The 18,827-nt window shown below is 36.6% G+C and overlaps 4 protein-coding genes and 1 pseudogene across 12 annotated transcripts; all 5 read right to left on the bottom strand.

Moving 5' to 3' along the window:
- Positions 1 to 947: 947 nt before the first annotated feature.
- Positions 948 to 3,246, bottom strand: LOC112533886 (annotated as a pseudogene).
- A 613-nt stretch (positions 3,247 to 3,859) lies between these two features.
- LOC8274427 (ADP,ATP carrier protein, mitochondrial) lies at positions 3,860 to 6,662 on the bottom strand. Of its 2 annotated transcripts, none has more exons than XM_015715609.3 (4): positions 6,471 to 6,662; positions 4,971 to 5,500; positions 4,490 to 4,861; positions 3,860 to 4,383 (listed from the first exon to the last, which is right to left on the bottom strand). In XM_015715609.3, exons 2-4 carry the CDS (start codon positions 5,478 to 5,480, stop codon positions 4,087 to 4,089), a joined length of 1,179 nt encoding a protein of 392 aa, XP_015571095.2. In that variant the 5' UTR covers positions 5,481 to 5,500; positions 6,471 to 6,662; the 3' UTR covers positions 3,860 to 4,086. The 2 variants fall into 2 exon arrangements, with proteins under 2 accessions (XP_015571095.2, XP_002513476.2); XM_002513430.4 differs by lacking the exon at positions 6,471 to 6,662 and adding an exon at positions 6,241 to 6,424.
- A 562-nt stretch (positions 6,663 to 7,224) lies between these two features.
- Positions 7,225 to 9,214, bottom strand: LOC8274426 (ADP,ATP carrier protein 1, mitochondrial). The gene is made up of 3 exons (XM_002513429.4): positions 8,267 to 9,214; positions 7,804 to 8,175; positions 7,225 to 7,653 (listed from the first exon to the last, which is right to left on the bottom strand). The coding sequence occupies exons 1-3, from the start codon at positions 8,687 to 8,689 to the stop codon at positions 7,357 to 7,359; spliced, it is 1,092 nt and encodes a 363-aa protein (XP_002513475.1). The 5' UTR covers positions 8,690 to 9,214; the 3' UTR covers positions 7,225 to 7,356.
- A 635-nt stretch (positions 9,215 to 9,849) lies between these two features.
- Positions 9,850 to 12,128, bottom strand: LOC8274425. Of its 2 annotated transcripts, none has more exons than XM_048373162.1 (2): positions 11,980 to 12,128; positions 9,850 to 11,880 (listed from the first exon to the last, which is right to left on the bottom strand). In XM_048373162.1, the coding sequence occupies exon 2, from the start codon at positions 11,414 to 11,416 to the stop codon at positions 10,052 to 10,054; it is 1,365 nt and encodes a 454-aa protein (XP_048229119.1). In that variant the 5' UTR covers positions 11,417 to 11,880; positions 11,980 to 12,128; the 3' UTR covers positions 9,850 to 10,051. The 2 variants fall into 2 exon arrangements, with proteins under 2 accessions (XP_048229119.1, XP_048229120.1); XM_048373163.1 differs by having other exon boundaries at positions 9,850 to 11,403; positions 11,787 to 12,128.
- Positions 12,129 to 13,037: 909 nt separating this feature from the next.
- LOC8274424 (copper-transporting ATPase HMA4) lies at positions 13,038 to 18,484 on the bottom strand. Of its 7 annotated transcripts, none has more exons than XM_048373184.1 (9): positions 18,282 to 18,484; positions 17,602 to 17,867; positions 16,543 to 17,288; positions 15,928 to 16,399; positions 15,649 to 15,816; positions 15,187 to 15,441; positions 14,398 to 14,520; positions 13,758 to 14,243; positions 13,038 to 13,631 (listed from the first exon to the last, which is right to left on the bottom strand). In XM_048373184.1, exons 2-9 carry the CDS (start codon positions 17,863 to 17,865, stop codon positions 13,239 to 13,241), a joined length of 2,907 nt encoding a protein of 968 aa, XP_048229141.1. In that variant the 5' UTR covers positions 17,866 to 17,867; positions 18,282 to 18,484; the 3' UTR covers positions 13,038 to 13,238. The 7 variants fall into 7 exon arrangements, with proteins under 7 accessions (XP_048229141.1, XP_048229140.1, XP_048229139.1 ...); XM_048373183.1 differs by having other exon boundaries at positions 17,602 to 17,870; XM_048373182.1 differs by having other exon boundaries at positions 17,602 to 17,870; positions 18,172 to 18,484.
- Between the last annotated feature and the right edge of the window lie 343 nt (positions 18,485 to 18,827).

The raw sequence follows: 18,827 nt of genomic DNA on the forward strand, positions 1-18,827 counted from the left end.
CCCCTTTTCTCACTTAAAACACATTCATTAAAAGTGCAACTCTGTTTCCACTTTCCATTTCGTAGCAAATGAGATTAAATCTAAACTCAGCAAATTTTAAAATTTGATCTAGAACCAACTTATTGTCAACCCCTGAACAAAACAGAGCTTTTTATTTTCCTCTCCTACTTACATAAAAAAAGAAAAAGATTTTGATTTTTGAATGCACAACCTTTGTTCTTCAATTCATCCATCCAAATGAAATGATTCAGGACTTAACAGTTGCACATTTGGGAGACAGGTCAACTGGTCAAGTAAATATGTATTCTATAAACACATTCCCATAGCCCCCACCCCCACCCCCTTCCCATTTTTCTCTTGCAATGATTGTCAACACCTTTAAGAGACAGTTTTTAACCACGACACTCATTGCTTTGATGGTTACAGTAATCATTACTTCTTACATCATTAGGACAAGTTTAATCATCCCATCCCAACATACTGCTCCTCTCTTATAGGAATTCTATGCTATGGACATCATGTCATAAGTTCAGACCTTCTTGGTATCTTTTCAGTATAGTCAATGGTATCTGCAAACCATGAAGCCTATCTTATATAACCCACTCTCATTTTGAGATCAAGCTATTCAGTTTTGCATGATGGTGAGATATTACCATCAATTTCTCTGGGCTTCAGAGCTTAAACTACTTCAGAAACATAACAATGCTAAAGTTCCATTGCGCTATCTGAAGCATAATTGCAGCATAATCTATAAGGAAGTAAATCAGAAAAATATAGTGTATAAGCAAGTTCTATTGCAGTGATATGCCAAAGTCTCAGCAGAAAATTGATTTGTTTACCTATAACATGGGCCAGCTATAATTAGAATTTAGGATGTCCAGCATCTATTATTTTCCTGATCTGAATCGACATAAAACAGTTTCCTGTGTGCTCACTTCAGAAGATGATTACGGCTGAGGAAAAATTTAGACTGATGAGTAATGAGAATACATCATATAGAAATTAGAAAAGGATAGAGAAGTTCTTTCTTATGTTTATCGGATAGTATAGGAAAACATATCTGATTGGGGAAGTAACAACTTGGCATTAGCCTGTTCTGTTCCTCTGGCACAATGGCAAACCTCCTTTTGCATATTGATCTTCCACTCACATACCAGTCTCTTGTAGGATCTCATCAGGCTTTGGACCCAAACTCACATCATCTCTTCATGGCAGGCATTTTGGACCTAAAGCAAAATCTTTAACCTTGAGAAAAGATGGCGAGGCTTTCCCATTATGGCTTCAAAACAAATATAACCAACTCAATATAATTAATAACGCCATGGGAAACAGTTCTATCAATAATTTCCATATGTCATAAGTATCTAACAGAAAGGGTTTCAACTTCAAAGCCTGAGAGGAAATCATTTCCATAGCCTGGAACACCAGAAATACATTCAACAAACTTCAACTGTCGTGTTAACTGCATTAAACATTCAGATATTTGAATTGATTGAGGATGCAATCTTTCCTTAAAACAATGTTGTTCACCTCAATTAACCTAAAACCAGGAATCTAATTCTCTCCTCTTTCCCTCATCATTCCCGTCATTCTACTCACACTCACAGCCTCCTCCAACATGTTGGCTTCCTTGTATATGTTTGCAGGCAAAATATGTATTTCACTATAATGGGATCCAACTCAAGAAGCTTTCAAGCTGCTCTTTCCCCAGCAAAGGTATTTCATGGATCAACAATGCACCCTGCCCACAGCATCTGTCTCTGTTGGCATGCTTTTAATCAGCTGTTTAGCGTGCTTCAACAAAAACCAGCCCTACACCATGCAAGAGTAGTGTCTAAGCTGAGTAACACATTAAATTTAGAATTCATCTGTGAGAAAAAAAATTTGCGGCCCTCTTCAACCAAGCCCACATGACAAGAAGCTGATAGTACTTCGAAATACGTGATCTCATCTGGAATCAGCCCAATATCAATCATCTTGGAGAAGTAAATATGGCACATGTGCATTCCCATGTCAGCGAGCTTTTCCTTGGCATTTCATGAAAAAAATTGAGGAGCCTTTTGAACATTTCCATATTTTGCATACATGTCAATCAAAGCAATACCTAAAATAATATCTGCAGAAAGAATGTACTTTTTTATATAATGTTGAATCCATATTCCGATTTCATGTACATAGTCACCTCATCAGGATTAATATTACTATTGGACAAAGCCAATGACTCCTTGCTATGCTTGACCTTCGCATGACTTCCAAAGGTGGCATTCCATGTAACAAACTTTCTCCGCCATTGCATGCAACAACTTCCTCGATGTATATAAAAGCCCATACTCGTATACAACAACCATCGTAGTCCCGCTGCCTCGAGATTAGTTCCCAACACTTTATATATTAAGTAAGTTTGACACGTGGTCAATTCAATTTCTTCAATATGTCATTAAATTCCCTCCCAAGTTTCAATTCCTCCAATCGTTCACACGATGATATGACACCGATCGTTGTCTCCTCATCAGACTTTATTTGCTCTTTCATAATTTCTTCGTAATTCCTTATTGCTTCCATTGCCTTCCAATTTCTATCAATGAATTCCAAGAGACCAAGTCTCTTACATAACCTTCATCAAACACCTTATGTGCTGATACCAATTTCCTGTATAAACCAAAAATGTGTATCAATGCATTGTGCACAAAATGATAATTATCAAAACCCAACTGCATTACATGCCCAACAATCCGAAACAACTCATACATGTCAACAATAAGCACGCACAAACTCTAAATACCAAAGGGCTGCGTATAATTATCACGCCTAACATTTTTCCTCCTCGACATCCTTTTATACAAACCTACGGCTTCCCTAGGGTTTTCACTCCTAAATACCCTCTAGTTGCTACATTCCAAGAAAAAGCAATTCGCTTTTGTGCATTACACAAAATTATGGTGCAGTAATCAAGCCTTTCTAGACTCTGATACTGTGCGAGCCCTTCAGTGATCAAACCAATCATTTGGGCTTGGATTTGCTTCAACTGAGTGAGAGAATTGCATTTCTCTTTAGAAGAGAAAAGAAGTGGGTCTGAGAGTACAAAAAGCTGTGAGTTGTTATCTAATGTTGAGATTTGATCCTCGTCACCCATCAATATCTTTAAGGCGGGAATACGTGGCAGTTGTGAGCCTACGGCGGAGATTAAACGTTGTCGTTTTCCAAATACAATTTTCCTGCCTTGTACTCGTTACATGACCCAGTATGGTAAAGAATTGCTAGCTGGTGTACCCTCATATAATTAATATATTTGTTAGATTAAGAAACTGCTAAATATTATAAATATTAATTTGTTAAATTTTAACAGATTGAAACTATAAAACAAAAGTGAGACCAATATATTCAAATCAACCAAGAAAAGAAAATCATACTCTAAAAAAACTTTCGATATTTATTTGCACCAATAGTAGTTGTATTTGTTTTATTCATTCATCCTCTAACTTTCTTTCTGAAATGAATAAAAGAAAAAAAGAAGCTATGATTTAGTGCAATATTAGTTTATTTATTTATTTACTTACAACAGGTAATATGTGAGAGATTAATAATATTAAAAGAGTTTGTTTAAAGAATAATTAATTATTGAACAATAAAATATTTAATATGGGATGATTCCTTATAAAATTTATTAATCAATAGAATTACTAAATATCAAATTTAAGTGGGTCCTATTCTATTACTTGGACGAATATGGTAAATTTGTTAAGTGATGCAGAGGCTGCTGATCTTCCTTGTTGAGCATGTATAGCAGAAAAAGAAGTTCCTTGCCGAGTCGTTCATGGACTTCATGCTTAAAGCTTTGATAATTTTTCTCTTCACATAATTCAATAAGAAAAGTAATAAGTGGATTAATATATGTATGTATTATAAAAATTAATGACAAGTGAGCTATCGCAGGAATATAAATTGCATGAAAAGCCAAATAACATTCCAACTCCTTAGACTAGGTTTATTTTAAATGAGTAAAGAATCAGCCTAATTAAATTGTTGATGACTGCAAAATTTCCATCACCATTTGTGGCTGTGTAATGTGAGGAGATCGAGTCTCAATTATGCCCCACCAGAACCATACTTCTTTCCCAACAGAATCACCTGAAGCTTGTCATATCCGGCTAGCACACCAGCACCAGCAACTGCTCGGAGGATATTTGCACCAGCACCCTTGAAGAGGGACTTGGCTCCCTCGTTCTTAAGGATCACGGAGAATGCTTCAAGTGAGTTTTTGTACTTGACAGCTTCACCTGATGTCATCATCATTCTTCTGCGGACGGTGTCAATCGGGTATGAGGCAAGACCAGCACCGTTGGTGATAACCCAACCAAGGGCGAAGCTAGCAAAGAAACTATCCTGAAATCATCATAACAGAGCATGAGAAATTCTTTTATCTAACAAAGATATTCAACTGTAAAAGGTAATGAGAAAAAATGCAAACGCGAGACAAAAATGTACTGACCTGCAACTTTCCAGTAAGGACAACTGGCTTCAAAGAATCATACATTCCGAAATACAGACCACGGTATACAATGATGCCAAAGCATGAAATGTTAAATCCACGGTAAAGCCCAGCGACGCCATCTGATTGCAGGGTCTTCCTGTAGACATCAACCAAGCCATTAAATTGCCTCCCCCCTCCCTTCTTGGCAGCTTTAGCATCATTTGCAAGACGGGTTCTAGCATAATCCAAAGAATAGACAAAGAGTAGGGAAGAGGCACCCGCAGCACCACCTGATGCCAGGTTACCAACAAACCACTTCCAGTAGCCATCACGGTCCTTCCTAAAGTTGAAAAGCCTCTTAAAGTAATCCTTGAATGCAAAGTTCAAGGCCTGGAGGAGAAATCATCAAGTTGATAGGCAAAAGAGAGATTAGAACTCATGAAAAAAAAAAAAAAGGTGATGGCTAAGTGAAGTATTTGCAAAAGAAGAAACAGCAGACCTGAGTGGGGAAATAACGGATCACATTGGCTGTGTTCCCTCTCCACAATGACATCATTCCCTCATCTTCGATTGTTCGGCTGAAACAATCTCCTATTCCCTTGTAGGGTTCAGAGAGACGACCAGCCTTGATCATTTCATCTTGGTTTTGGATCAAGAGCTTCACACGCTCTATTGGAGCTGCAGCAGTTTTGGACACAGCTGCAGAAACTCCACCCATAAGAAAATCTGTAGCAAAGCTAGCAAACCCTTTCTCCGATGGAGCTTGAACAAAAACTGGTGACGCAGTTGATGCAATCAATGGTAGATCAGGGGAGGCTTCACATGCCCTAGTCATAGGGTACTGGAATGCTGCATTGCAGTAATTCCCATGTGTAAACTGCCTCTGGTGTAGGGCAGGGCTTTGAGAGCCCCCATATCGATATCGAACATCATGGGATAGGCTAGAACTAAGATGGATCTGGCTGGCCACCTTCTGCATGAGAGATGGGTACTGGTGCCTATCAGCCATTTCTTCTCAATTATGGAATTCTGCAAGCATTGCCAAACAAACTTGGTATTCTGAGAGAGAATAATTTAAAGTAAATGAAATAATTGTTAAAGTTGTTGAATAGCATTTCTCCATACAACGGAAAAAGTAAAATCATGCTGCAAGAACGGCATTCCAAGTATTGATAAAAAAATTGTACTTCATATCTTTCTAATGATAGAAAAGACATCTATTTATCCTCCCAAGAAAGTGATCAAACTAATATGGCTCTTACCATGATTCTTCAGTTATTAGATTAGAGAAGCAGGCACCATCAAACAAAATAGAAGGAATATATGCTAGAAGATAAAAGAACAACTCATAACCTTCCATTTTGAACAATAAGAAATGTCTCGCCTAAATTGCAGAATTAAAAAAAGAAAAGAAGTCTTGGGTCACGAATGGAGAACAAATATTTCAAAATGAAATACGATAAATAAACTAATTATTATATCAAAAGTCATTAAACAACAGCAATGTCGGTATAAATTTCAAAAAGGGGAAAAGAAAAAACTGTGCTTTATGAGCAAAAATTGAGTCTCCAAAATGAAATCAACATTATTAACAACTCCATTGTATATAATCAATCGTGAGGGAATCAATGTCATCCAGAGCAATCCCTGACATAACGCTAATGTAAACATTAAATGCAAAGAAATAACGACAAGAACAACCACTTAGATTCGTGGATTAAAAGTTCCAATATCAGGAACAAAGAAAATACGCAATAAAACATACTAACCTTTTCTGTGAAAAAAAAAAAACAAAAAATGATCCTTTGAGGAAAAGAAAAAGAAGAAGAGAGAGAGAATAACAGATCCAAGAGAGAAATTAATAAAAGCGTGAAAAGGGTTAGATATATAACAAGAGACAATCAAGTGTTGGATGTTAAGAACAAACAAGACATTAAAATTAAATTCAAATTGCGAAGTATCAGCAACACCAAAAACAAAAAAAGACAAAGAAGGTTACCCTTTTTCTATGTGAGAGTGGTCAGAGAGAAATGAGGAACGGTGCTATTCAACAGCGAACGGATGAATATAATAATATAAAGCCTGAGAGGGAAAAAAAGAAAGAAAGAAAAAGGGCTGCACTTTCAAATCTAGGCTAGCCATCTTGCTTTCTCTCTCAAATTTCTATGCAGTCCTCTAACAAACAATGTCTGCAACTGAATCCTCAACTTTTAATTTATTTTTACTTCTATAGAATGTAAATAAATCTATTAAATTTTTTGGAAGCACTGATTATTATTAACTCAATGATTTAATAATAAAATATCTATTTTTCAATGTAAAAAAATTAATTATGATTTATTTTTTTTATTTTTATTTTTTTAAAGTGCGATAGGCTCGAGTTAAATATGTGTGATATTTTTTAAAATATGAAAAATTAAAAAAAAAAAAAAATATATATATATATATATATATATATATATATATATATATATATATTCTTTTAAATCGTATTCTTTACAAATATAAAGATATGCATAAAATTATTTAGAAATAATTTGATTTCCTTAAGCAATTATGATGTTTAATTAGAGGGATGGTATCTTAAGTTAACAAGAATTTAACTTCTCAGTGATATCACAAGTAAAGTAGACATGTTTTTCTATATAGGAATTAGCATAATAATAATAATACTTTAAAAGAATTGCATATATATATTAAAAAATAAATGGAATTTTGCAGGAATAAAACCCTGAAAAGGGGTATAAAAAACATTCACTGCATAATGATTTTTGTTTTATTGAGTAAAGAATCACACCAAATAAATTCTAAAAAATCCGAACAGCAAGATTTTCATCATCATCTATAGCTACATAAACTGGAAAAGATTGACAGAAGTTAAGCCTTTAGGCCCCACCAGAACCATAAGCCTTTCCTAACACAAGAACCTGAAGCTTGTCATACCCAGAAAGAACACCAGCACCAGCAACTGCACGGAGGATGTTTGCACCACCACCCCTGAACAGTGATTTAGCCCCTTCGTTCTTCAGGATCTGAGATAATGCATCCATTGAGTTCTTGTACTTAACAGCTTCACCTGATGTCATCATCATTCTTCTGCGAACGGTGTCAATTGGGTAGGAAGCAAGAGAAGCACCATTTGTCACTACCCAACCAAGGGCAAAGCTAGCCATGAAATTATCCTGAAATCATCGAAAGATCAAGAACGAGAGCTCAGTATCGAGTGCCTGCCTCATAATACAAGAAATCAAGGGTTCAAAGAGTGACAGCTCCACTCGTAACCCTTAAAGATTTTCCAAGTATCAGAAAAAGGAGAAACATTATGTACTAACCTGGAGCTTGCCTGTCAGGACTACTGGCTTCAGAGAATCATACATTCCAAAATAAAGACCACGGTATATAATGATGCCAACACATGAAATGTTAAATCCACGGTAAAGCCCAGCAACACCATCTGATTGCACAGTCTTCCTGTAGACATCAATCAAACCATTGAATTGCCTCTCCCCTCCCTTCTTTACAGCTTTGCCGTCATTTGCGAGACGAGTTCTTGCATAATCCAAAGGATAGGTCAGGAGCAGAGAAGAGGCACCAGCAGCACCACCTGATGCCAAGTTACCAGCAAACCACTTCCAGTAGCCATCTCTATCCTTCTTAAAGTTGAAAAGCCTTTTAAAGTAATCTTTGAATGCGAAGTTAAATGCCTGTAAGAAAAACAATATACTTAGCTAGATAGGAGAGTAAAAAATGTAAATAATTACGAGGAATTTGCAGAGAATCAAAGAGAAAATAAACCTGAGTGGGCAAGTAACGGATGATATTTGTCGTGTTGCCTCTCCATAATGAAAGAAAACCCTCATCTTTGACTGTTCGGCTGAAACAATCTCCAATTCCTTTATAGGGTTCAGAAAGTCTACCAGCTTTAATCATTTCGTTTTGGTTTTGAATCAAGAGCTTCACACGCTCAATCGGCGCTGCAGCAGTTTTGGACACAGTTGCGGAAACTCCACCCATAACAAAATCTACAGCAAATCCTGCTAGCCCTTTCTCTGATGGGGCTTGAACAAGCACTGAAAGATCAGGGGAAGCTTGGCATGTCCTAGTTGTAGGACACTGCAATCCTGGATTGCAGTACTTACTATATGCAAACTGGCCTTGATGCAGAGCCGGGCTTTGAAAGCCCCCATACTGGTACTGGTGACGGTGCCTATCAGCCATTTGCTTGTCACAACCAAGAGCCCAGGAACAGAATCAAGCGAGACGGTTATAGGATTATTAATTGCTCGTTGAACGTTATTTACATCTGATCTAACAGCAGCTGCATGATATGATATGAGTTTTATATTTGGAAACTTTGACATTTCTTCTTTTATGAGCAGTTGTATTTCCAGGTAGGTTGTATTTCAAATAGGTCAAACTGGGGCAACTAGCTAGTATCTAAATTTGAGTGGCTTACTTACGGGCAACATTTGGAGAAAACTTTTGCATTTTCCGAAAATAAAATTTACAACTTTATTAAGTTTAGAGAACTCTCATTGGCCTGCTGTCTCACTGAATTTATATACCAAATGTCAGAATTAACTACTTATAAATATATGATTTTTAAAAAACAAAAGAAAAAAGAAACAGCTGCAAATATTAAAATGAGAAATCAATCTACGAGAGCTATCAAATAGTCAAATGTATCTAGTTAGACATGCGACCATTACTGCCTTTCCAGAAGATTGAACCAGCCACATTATTCAAAAGAATAGCTCAAATCAATCAATCCTCTGCTTCCAGATTCAATGAATCAACTTAAATTATTAATTAAGGAAAATGAAACTGGTAGGGAAACATCTTCACAGCCGAAGAGAAAATTAATAATTCAGATACGTGATACATTGCAATTCCTCCTATATATGATGTCTGACTTGCAAATTGAACGGCCTCTACAGAAAGTATTTCAAACAACCAATCAGGGACACAAGTATGATTGCATAACTTTTCCTCCTGATAATGGGAAAGAAGAAGATGTCATTTAAGGAGCTATTCCTGTTGCTTCAGGACGACAAAGTAAAACCAATCTCCAAAAACTACAAACTCACTATCAACTCAAGCATGGAGAGCAAATTCAATCGAAGAGGAGAAAATCAAACTGAACTATGTAGGTATTCTCAGTCCCCTAAGGGAAGCTGCTGAAAGCATATATCTACTCAATTAACAAAAAAAATAATAAACATACACTGACTGAAAAGTGCAACTCGCATGTAAGCAATATCTGCCACAGTATAAGCAAAGTATTATGCCTGAAAGAAGTAGCCTATGGAGGGGTCTAAGGTGTATTTCTGCTCCATAAGCTTCTGGGGAAACAAGTGGAAGAGGGGAAATCAAGAAGATTACTAGAAATCTGCAGCATTAAACTTTCCAACTTCATCTCAAAAAGCTCAAATAAACACGTTAATAGACTCTCCTAAGATTAATCTAAAGTGATACATGTGGTACACAAGGTTAGTTACTCCATACATGTAAAGCTAAAGGAGTTTTATAGAGGGACAATCATACAAGATATTTGGAGTGGATTGTCAGTTTTTAAATAAGTTATTGATGCCTTCCCAAATCAATTTGATCTCTTCCTTGCAGTCTGTCAATACCAAGCGAAGTGGGGTCCCTGGATGATTCTGAGCTCCTCAAATCCATTTCCAGTTGCTTCTGTCTTAGTTGCAATACACTTTGCTCGTTCTCTAGTCTCATCCTCTCATTTTCCAGCCTCAACTTCTCAAATTCCTTATCTTTCTTGCTGCAGTATCTCAACCACTTGAAGCGTTGCTTCTCAAGCTCAAATGCTTGAGCCTGGATGCTAACTCTTTGCTCCAGCAGCTGCAACTTCTGTTTATTTATCCATTCTTTTTTCTCCCATAATGACACCGACGGGTCTTGAAAAATCCCAGCCATTTCAACCTCAAAGCTGTTGCACCCACCTGACTGAGGCCAAAGATGGGCATCCTCTTCATTTACTTTATTCCTCTCAGCATACATACCCATCCTTTCCCCTTCCTCTATAGCATTATTATCATCTTCGTTGTCTGATTCATCCTCATCACTGTCATCATGTCCCTCAGCTTCCTCCTCCTCTGAGCCATTATTGTCTCTTGAGCACCTTTCAAGAGGTAATGAAAAGCCTTGTAGATCAAGATCTTGGCAATTGGGTATCATTTGCCCATTATGGTAAGCGCACATTTCCTTATAAAACAGATGTTTTGAGCTCAATATCTTCCTAACATCATCTTTTGCCTTGGCTGAAAGCGGCATTGAGTCCATAAGAGCAGGGTTCTCCACCACTCTACAACTAGTACCTCTTCCAAGAATGTCATTTAATCTCTTGTACCTCTTATTGAGATCATTAAACTTATCCTCACTCTGTTGTGGAGAAACATGACAACCCTTACTGATCAGGATCTTTGATACTGTTTTCCACTTGCCCTTCTTCTGCAAAATCCCAGATTTTCTCTTAAGCCCCTCAACACCATCAAATGCACCATCATCACCCACACAAGCAACCACTGCTATAAGAAGCCTAACCACATTATCTGTCCATTTCATCCGCTGCCATGGAGATCCCTTTTTACTCTTAGCCCCACTGGAATTATCACCATTCCCATCTTCCGTAAAACTCGGCTCATCATCTTCACTCACATTGCCATCATTTGTGGGACTAAAGTGGCTAACTCCTTTCCCTTTACTTAAATTCGTTGAATAATTTCTTGGACTTGAACCTTTCACTTCCATTAGCCCAATTGGTTGATGATCATTACCAAGGCCACTAATTAAGTTCATGTGGCGTTGATGTGCTAATGAGGAGTGACCTGACTGGGCCTGCTGCTGTCTATGAATTGGTGACTCAAGGTCTAATAACCCACCAACTGGACTTGACAAAAACTGACCTCCCAAACCTGAAGCATCCATATGTCAATAAAGTGATTCCCTAATTCTAATTTCCAAAACCCTAGGGTTGATCAATGGCTGAGAAGAAACGGGGGAGTAAACATCTAGAAGCTCGTATTACTCATATTCCAATGTTCAAGAACCAACAAATCCACTTAACTAAACCTAATGTAAGTACCTGAAGCATCTGAACAAATATCTTCATCATTTGAAACTAAAAATAAAAATAAAAATAAAACAGAATTACACTGTCCTCCATTTTCGTCATACAATCAAAATCCCAAAGAATCCTATAAACCCAATACAGATTGAACTAAGTTGTAAATCATCCAAAAGCATAACCCAAACTTATATATCATGATTCTTAAACTTGGAAACTGAATGTACCCACCTTGATGATTGAAGTCAAACCAAGAGTCCCAGCAAGACCCAGTAATTAATTCAAGAGTTTTTACAGATTCTTGGAAGTAAAGATTGAAACTTCCCTAATAAATTAAACAAAAGACTGATCAATGCAATGATCCAAAGCTAAAAATAGTAAGAACTTAAAACTTTCAGATAAAGAGAACATATTTCTAGCTTACCTTTTTAATGATCCAGAGAGAAATTATTTCACCGTGTGAGAGAAAAACAAAGACAAGGACAAAGACTATGACAGAGTTTTTGCTGAAATTAATTTCAAGAAGAAAGAAAGAGAGAGGCTGTTCTAAGATAAACTACGTGTCGAGCTGCTTGTCGTCCTTAAGAGTGCTGTTATCACAGGTACGGTACTTTCTCAATTCCCTCCTCAAATTTATTGTTTTTAATTAAAAATTCTTTACTCTTATTAAATTTATATATAATTAAAATAATATATTTATTAATTTTAAATAATAAAATATTTATCAATTATTTAATATTAAAATATAAAATACACATATATTTTATTTATAATTCTTTTATTAGGATGTATATGAGTTAAATAAGATTTTTTTTATATTTATTTTACTCTTTCACTCTATCCTATTGGTCCTCAACCTATTGCTTTGAATAGGTAACTTTTAAATTTTTATTTTTATCAAAATTATATATATTTATGTAAGAAAATTGTTATATTTTATTAATATATAAAAGCAGTAAATAAAATAATTGAATAAATATGTTAAAAAAGACCAAGAAATATACCAATTAGATGATAATCTATAATTATTAGGCAATCGTTAAGTATAATGTTTTAAGATGTTAATCTGTTAAAATTGTGTTTGATTGAAATAAATTTTATTATGAAAGAAATTAATAAATCTATTAATCTATATTTAATGTAAAATATTTTTCTAAAACTTAGAAATGAAAATTTAGATCTCACAAATTTTTAAGAAAAAAGATTAATAAAAAGGGACAATTATACACAAGAACTGTATAGGCTAGTTTTGTTACCACATCAGCAACTGCACCACTAGTTGCCATGCCGACGGCTGCAACTAGCCAAAAAAATAAACTCGGATCCAAGTGCTTAGACAAATTAATGTATCATATAAAGATTCAAGTTGTCGTTTACTTTTGGAAATCTCTTATTCCTGAAAAGATCAGAGTTTTTATTTGGGAAGCTGTTAGGAATATAAGCTTCCTGTCAATTCCATTCTGTCTAAAATGGGAGTCCCTATAATCCAAGCAAGCGAGATGCATAATCCTCCTCATATAACCACTGCATGACTCGTCGAGTTTGTTTACTCGATGAAGTCATAGTCTACATTATTACATGGACTAGTGCATATACAGATGCACATGTTCCCAATTACAGCACTGAGAGCTTAAAAACTTAATTTTGCTACAAGAATGATGATGGTCTACAATCAATCTGCCCTCAACAATCTCTAACATGCAAAGGTTTCTTATACGACTGCAATAATAGTGAAGAACAAACCACACTAAGTGATGAAGCAGCCATGCAACCACCAGCCAGCCAAGGTGGGAGCCGGATTCCAGTGAACGGGTACAGGATTCCAGCAGCAATAGGCATGCCAAGTATGTTATAACCAAGGGCCCATACGTAATTTAGTCGAATCCGCTGAATGGTCTTTCTAGATAGATCTATGGCTGTAACTACATCTTCTAAGTTGCTTTTGATGAGAACTATATCAGCAGCTTCTATAGCTACATCAGTGCCAGCACCAATTGCCAAGCCAACATCAGCTGCAACCAAGGCTGGCGAGTCATTTATTCCATCTCCCACCATTGCTACAGTCATACCTTTTCCCTGTAATTAGCTCAAATGTTTTTCACATTATTAGTACTGGAGCAATCAGTTGGAAGTCCAATAGTCAATTCAATTGTTTATTTATGTACTAGTTTTTAAAAAAAAAAAAAATACAAAAGTAAGTACCTGCAAGTCTTTGATCCTATCAGCCTTTCCCAGTGGATCGGTCTCAGCAAACACCTTCTCAATTCCAACCTCTTTGGCGATAGCAGCTGCTGTAGCCCAGTTATCACCAGTCACCATGATGGCTGAGATGCCCATGGAATGAAGAAAGGAGATGACACGCTTGGCCTCTGGCTTTACTGGATCAGTCACCGCAAAAGCTCCTGCAATTTTTCCATCAATAGCAGCTAGCACACATGTTCTAGCCAATTGCTCATTTTCTGAAATATAGTTCTCAACTTCGTGACCTACTATGACATTCCAAGCCTGCATGAGCCTCTTATTCCCAACCAAAACTGTTCTGTCACCCACTTTCCCACTCACCCCAGTCCCAGTGTGCACCTCAAAGTCCTTAGCCTCTGCAATATGTTCTGTGTTAAACCCAATCTTCTGACGTAGTCTTTTAACATGCTCCACCACAGCTTTTGCTATTGGATGTTCACTATTAGCCTGAGGAAAAAGAAAAGCTCAAAATTTATCTTCATTGCCCTAGTAGTAGCAGGAACTCATAAAAATAATAAGTGGATTTTATTTCCACTTTGCCTTGTGAGTATTCAACCTACTTTTTAAACGTAAGATCATTGATCACAATATAAATACCCACCTCGGCAGCAGTAACCATGTCACAGAATTCCTCCATTGAGAAGCTGGAAAAGAGCACAGCACTAACTACTACTGGTTTTCCAATTGTTAATGTCCCTGTCTTGTCAAAGACAACGGTTTTCACCTGCAGGAAAGAAAGAACACAGTTACATTTAGATATTAATCATCCACAAAGCAAATCAACATGTATATAAAGGTTCAATTAGTCTCATGTAAGAGATGCAAACTAACAAATCAGTGCCTTCTTAATATGAAAACTGTCGCCACTATTACAATAACAATTTGATGGGACTACTAATAGCTTAATATAATATAAATGAGAAATTAGCTAATATAACGAGAATGAGCATGCACGAGTGTCACTTCTGTAACAGCATTAAAATACTAATAATTAAATACAATGATAAAGGCAGCAACTACTTGTTGGGGTTATTGGTGAGTTATCACACAAGGAGCAGCTCTCTGTGCTACCTTTTACTCTATCAAGATTCAAACTTGAGAACCTCATTGAAAATCTGAACTGTTAATGACTGCAGTATCCTCTTGAGGATCAGAGAACTATTTTGACTTAATATATGTTCTTGATTTTCAGGCAAGCTCCATTCATCTCAATTGGACACAAATTTTGCTACAGACTCTTTTTCTCTAGAACTGAATAGCAGAGAGATGGTGTCCTTAGAAAGCAAAGCTAGTTAAAATAAACTTCAATAAATATGTGAACAAAAGCCACTTAGTAAAAACCAAATTCAGCTAACAGAGTATAAATTTTAAACAGAGACAGAAAACATACCTTGTGTGCTTTTTCCAGGGCATTTCCACCTTTGATAAGTACACCTTGAGAAGCACCCTTGCCGGTGGCAACCATGACTGCTGTTGGTGTTGCTAGCCCTAGGGCACAGGGACATGCAACCACCAGTACTGAAATACCAAACTGCAGTGCAAGCTCAAAACTGTCCATGGCTTTTGGTATCCAATGTCTAGGATAAAGACCAGCTTCTCCAGGAATAAACCACCCCAGCCATGTTATAAAGGCTGCTATAACGACCTGAAGTGGATTCAGAAATTATCAGCAACTTAAGAAAAGTATAGTCGTGTAAGATCATGGTCAGAAAGGACTAAGTCTGCAATTCTAACATACTTGATTTTCCATCAACTGAAGATATAGAATACTATTGAATGTTAATAGACAAGTGAAACCTGGTATCATATATAAAACCTGGCTAAAATCAAGATGAAGGATGTATATACTAACTGCAGGAACGAAAAACTTGGAGATTTGGTCGGCTAGTTTCTGAACTGGGGCCCTGGCAAGCTGAGCAGCTTCAACAAGTTGAACAATTTGGGACAGTGCAGTCTCAGACCCAACATGAGTAGCCTTAACTAGTAAGCATCCATTCTCATTCATGGTCCCACCAATTACCTGTTAATGGCATAGAAGTGGTGGGGGAAAGAACAATATAAACAGATCCCATTTAACATTGTATTATTCACCAAATGTACCATGTAAAAAGTTTGTAAACCCAAATGATACCTTGTCACCAGGTTTTTTAGCAACGGGTCTTGCCTCACCAGTGATCATACTTTCATTCACATGGCTTTGACCATCTGCGACAATTCCATCAACAGGAACTTTTTCCCCTGGAACAATCTTTATTATATCATTCCTTTCTATAAGTTCAGTGCTGATGTCCATCTCTGAGACAACATTTCCATCAGTATCCAGTGTCAGCAGATGAGCTGTATCAGGAGAAAGTTCTGTCAACTTTGCTAAAGCATCCGATGTCTTCCCTTTTGCAAGAACCTCCAAATACTTCCCCAAAAGGATAAAGGATATCAGCATGGCGCTTGTCTCAAAGAAATCTTGTCCCTCAAATTTATCTGAAGTAATTGCTTTAATTACTATATATACAGAATAGAAATAAGCAGCATTGGTGCCCAGTGCAACCAAAACATCCATATTGGCAGATTTCCGTCGCAATGCATGATATGCTCCCATATAAAACCTGAAGAGGACATTATGGGTTTCTCAAAAAAAAAAAAAAACTTGGTATGTAATTGTTCTTCTCAATAACAAACATAAACAATTCACATATGACATAAGAGTGAAGATGATAATAAGGTAGCATAAGTGATGTCTATTTAGTACCTTCTGCCAACTATGAACTGCACAGGTGTGCAGAGGATCCACCTAAGAAGCATCCCAAAAGTGAGCATGTTTTGAATCCTATACTCTAGCCAATTACCATAAGAATGAAGCATAGGAAGTACCATGGAAAACAGAAACACTGGAATCGAGAAAAGGCAGCTCAAGAAAAATTGGTTTCTATATGTCCGAGTTTCTTGCAACTGTTCTGTTTCTCTTCGCCTTGGAGGCACATATAAGTTTGCACAGTAAACATTGGGACCTGCAGAAGCTTCTTCAATGCATTTTATTATGGATCTTGGACCTATAAGTTCTGGGTCATAGCTAACTGTTATCTTATGCTCTGCAAGGTCCATTTCGACATGATTCACACCCCGTGCTGACTCAAGGGAGGATTGCACAATAGTAGCATCTTCTACGCTATTAATACCTTCAAGCTTTAGATGTACTTTGTTCACATCATGCCCAGAACTAATGAGCTCAGCCCCAAAGCCAGCATCTTCTACTGCTTCTATGATATGATCCGTATCAGTGAGGTTTGGATCAAAATGGACCTTCGCTTCTTCTAGAGCTAGACCAACCACTGCTTTTTTAACTCCATTAGCCATAAGGAGTGCACGTTCAACAGACTCAGAGCAGCTGGTACATGCCATTCCTTTAATCCTCAGCCGGCATACTGAAATTTCTTGTTCTGGAAATTCATCAACCGGAAATCCTGCAGCTTCTATGCTTTCCTTGATATTTTGAGCCTGATACAGTTTACTTCATCATTGCTTTTATGCTCGAGGATAAAAAGAATCCACACAAATTAAAAGAAGAAAATTCCAAACTCCGATTTTCAACACAAAAGTAAGCAAGTAAAGAAGCTGAGCTACAATCCAAAATCAAAATCCAGCTCAAACAGCACTTTATCTAGATTACAAACATTAACAAAATTCTAGAAAGAAACAAAAACATATAAGAACCAATGGGGCGAGTAAGAACTCATACAAAGTCTCCAATTTGTATGCGCAATAAACATGAATGAAAAGTTGAATAAGTTGTTCGAGCAGAAAAACTTACAGTAACGAGGTCTGGTACGTAAGAGATAGCAGCATGGCCATCAAGGGGCGATACCACAACCCTGTCAACTCCATTAAGCTCCTGAAGCACGGATTCTACGGATGTTGCACAAGAGGTGCACTTGATTTCCCCAATTTTGAGCTTAATCGTTTTAACCTTATTATTATCTCTGCCATCCTTGTGTTTAGGAACACTAATTGCTACATTATCTGGAGGCTGCAGTAGAGGTGCCTTTAGGCCATCCTTCCCATTAGCTTGATTCATCGCTGCTAAACAACAGAATAGGGCAAAAGTCAAAAAGGTTAGAAACGAATCAACGGACAATAAAACTAAACTACAATTCTACAGATTTACAAGAATTTAGGCGAGAATTAGCGGAGAAAATACCATTAACTTGTACGACAAGAAGCCAAAAAAATAACAAAATATTATTAACTAGGACTTCAATACGCCAGGAGACACCTAAACAACCTTTAACAACATAATCTATATAATAAAGGTAGAAACTAGCAAGTAAAACCTCAAAGCACCATCGACTCAATGATGGATATAAAGAGAGAATATACCAACGGAAAGAATCGTCGCACGTGCCAGGGAGAGAGAGTGTGTGTGGAGAAAGAGAGGATTTGTTAGGGCTTTCTCTGTTGTAAAATGTAATTCAGGATTAGGGATTATAAAACCTGAATTAGGAAACCTGCAGCATGATCGAAAGGGGAAGAGATGTGTCAGAAGTCAGCCACCGCAAAAAGAGAAAGAGACAGGGATGCCAATGCCTCTCAGACGGAGGGTTTGTGTCTTTATATGGGTTTTTTTGAATTTTTGAAATGTTAACGTCTTATATGGTTTCCAGTTCCCACCCTCTTTTTAAAGATGTGACCCCATCATTTCTGTGGCGGCAGATGTTTATCAAAATCAAATCTGCTTCTTCCCTCTTCGGCCCTACCCGTTTAGACGTTAATCACTAGGGCTTTCTTTTGGTTTTACTCGATTATATTAGGTTTAGTTAGTCATTTCCTTAATATTAATGGAAATTGCTTATCTAATCTCTATTTAAATCTATATCTTTTATTGCAATAAATTATAAAATTTTTAATTTTTATTCTAATAAAATATTATTTCTATACTAATATTTATATATATAATATGCTGTATTATTTCTCTTATCTCATTAATTTTATTTATATAATATGACGAGATATTTAATTATTTTATTTTTGGTTTCTATT

Source organism: Ricinus communis, chromosome 4 (genome assembly GCF_019578655.1).
Source record: "Ricinus communis isolate WT05 ecotype wild-type chromosome 4, ASM1957865v1, whole genome shotgun sequence".
Lineage (NCBI taxonomy): Eukaryota > Viridiplantae > Streptophyta > Magnoliopsida > Malpighiales > Euphorbiaceae > Ricinus > Ricinus communis.

Excerpts from the sequence above, each read along its gene's own strand:
- LOC8274427 (XM_015715609.3), bottom strand. The coding sequence starts at position 5,480 with ATGGCTGATAGGCACCAGTACCCATCTCTCATGCAGAAGGTGGCCAGC. Across the intron at positions 4,862-4,970 it reads TCCGTTATTTCCCCACTCAG|GCCTTGAACTTTGCATTCAA; the intron begins GTCTGCTGTTTC and ends TTTCTCCTCCAG. Across the intron at positions 4,384-4,489 it reads TCCTTACTGGAAAGTTGCAG|GATAGTTTCTTTGCTAGCTT; the intron begins GTCAGTACATTT and ends TGATGATTTCAG.
- LOC8274426 (XM_002513429.4), bottom strand. The coding sequence starts at position 8,689 with ATGGCTGATAGGCACCGTCACCAGTACCAGTATGGGGGCTTTCAAAGC. Across the intron at positions 8,176-8,266 it reads TCCGTTACTTGCCCACTCAG|GCATTTAACTTCGCATTCAA; the intron begins GTTTATTTTCTC and ends TTTTTCTTACAG. Across the intron at positions 7,654-7,803 it reads TCCTGACAGGCAAGCTCCAG|GATAATTTCATGGCTAGCTT; the intron begins GTTAGTACATAA and ends CGATGATTTCAG.
- LOC8274425 (XM_048373162.1), bottom strand. The coding sequence starts at position 11,416 with ATGGATGCTTCAGGTTTGGGAGGTCAGTTTTTGTCAAGTCCAGTTGGT.
- LOC8274424 (XM_048373184.1), bottom strand. The coding sequence starts at position 17,865 with ATGAATCAAGCTAATGGGAAGGATGGCCTAAAGGCACCTCTACTGCAG. Across the intron at positions 17,289-17,601 it reads ACGTACCAGACCTCGTTACT|GCTCAAAATATCAAGGAAAG; the intron begins GTAAGTTTTTCT and ends AAACTGTATCAG. Across the intron at positions 13,632-13,757 it reads ATAGGATCAAAGACTTGCAG|GGAAAAGGTATGACTGTAGC; the intron begins GTACTTACTTTT and ends AGCTAATTACAG.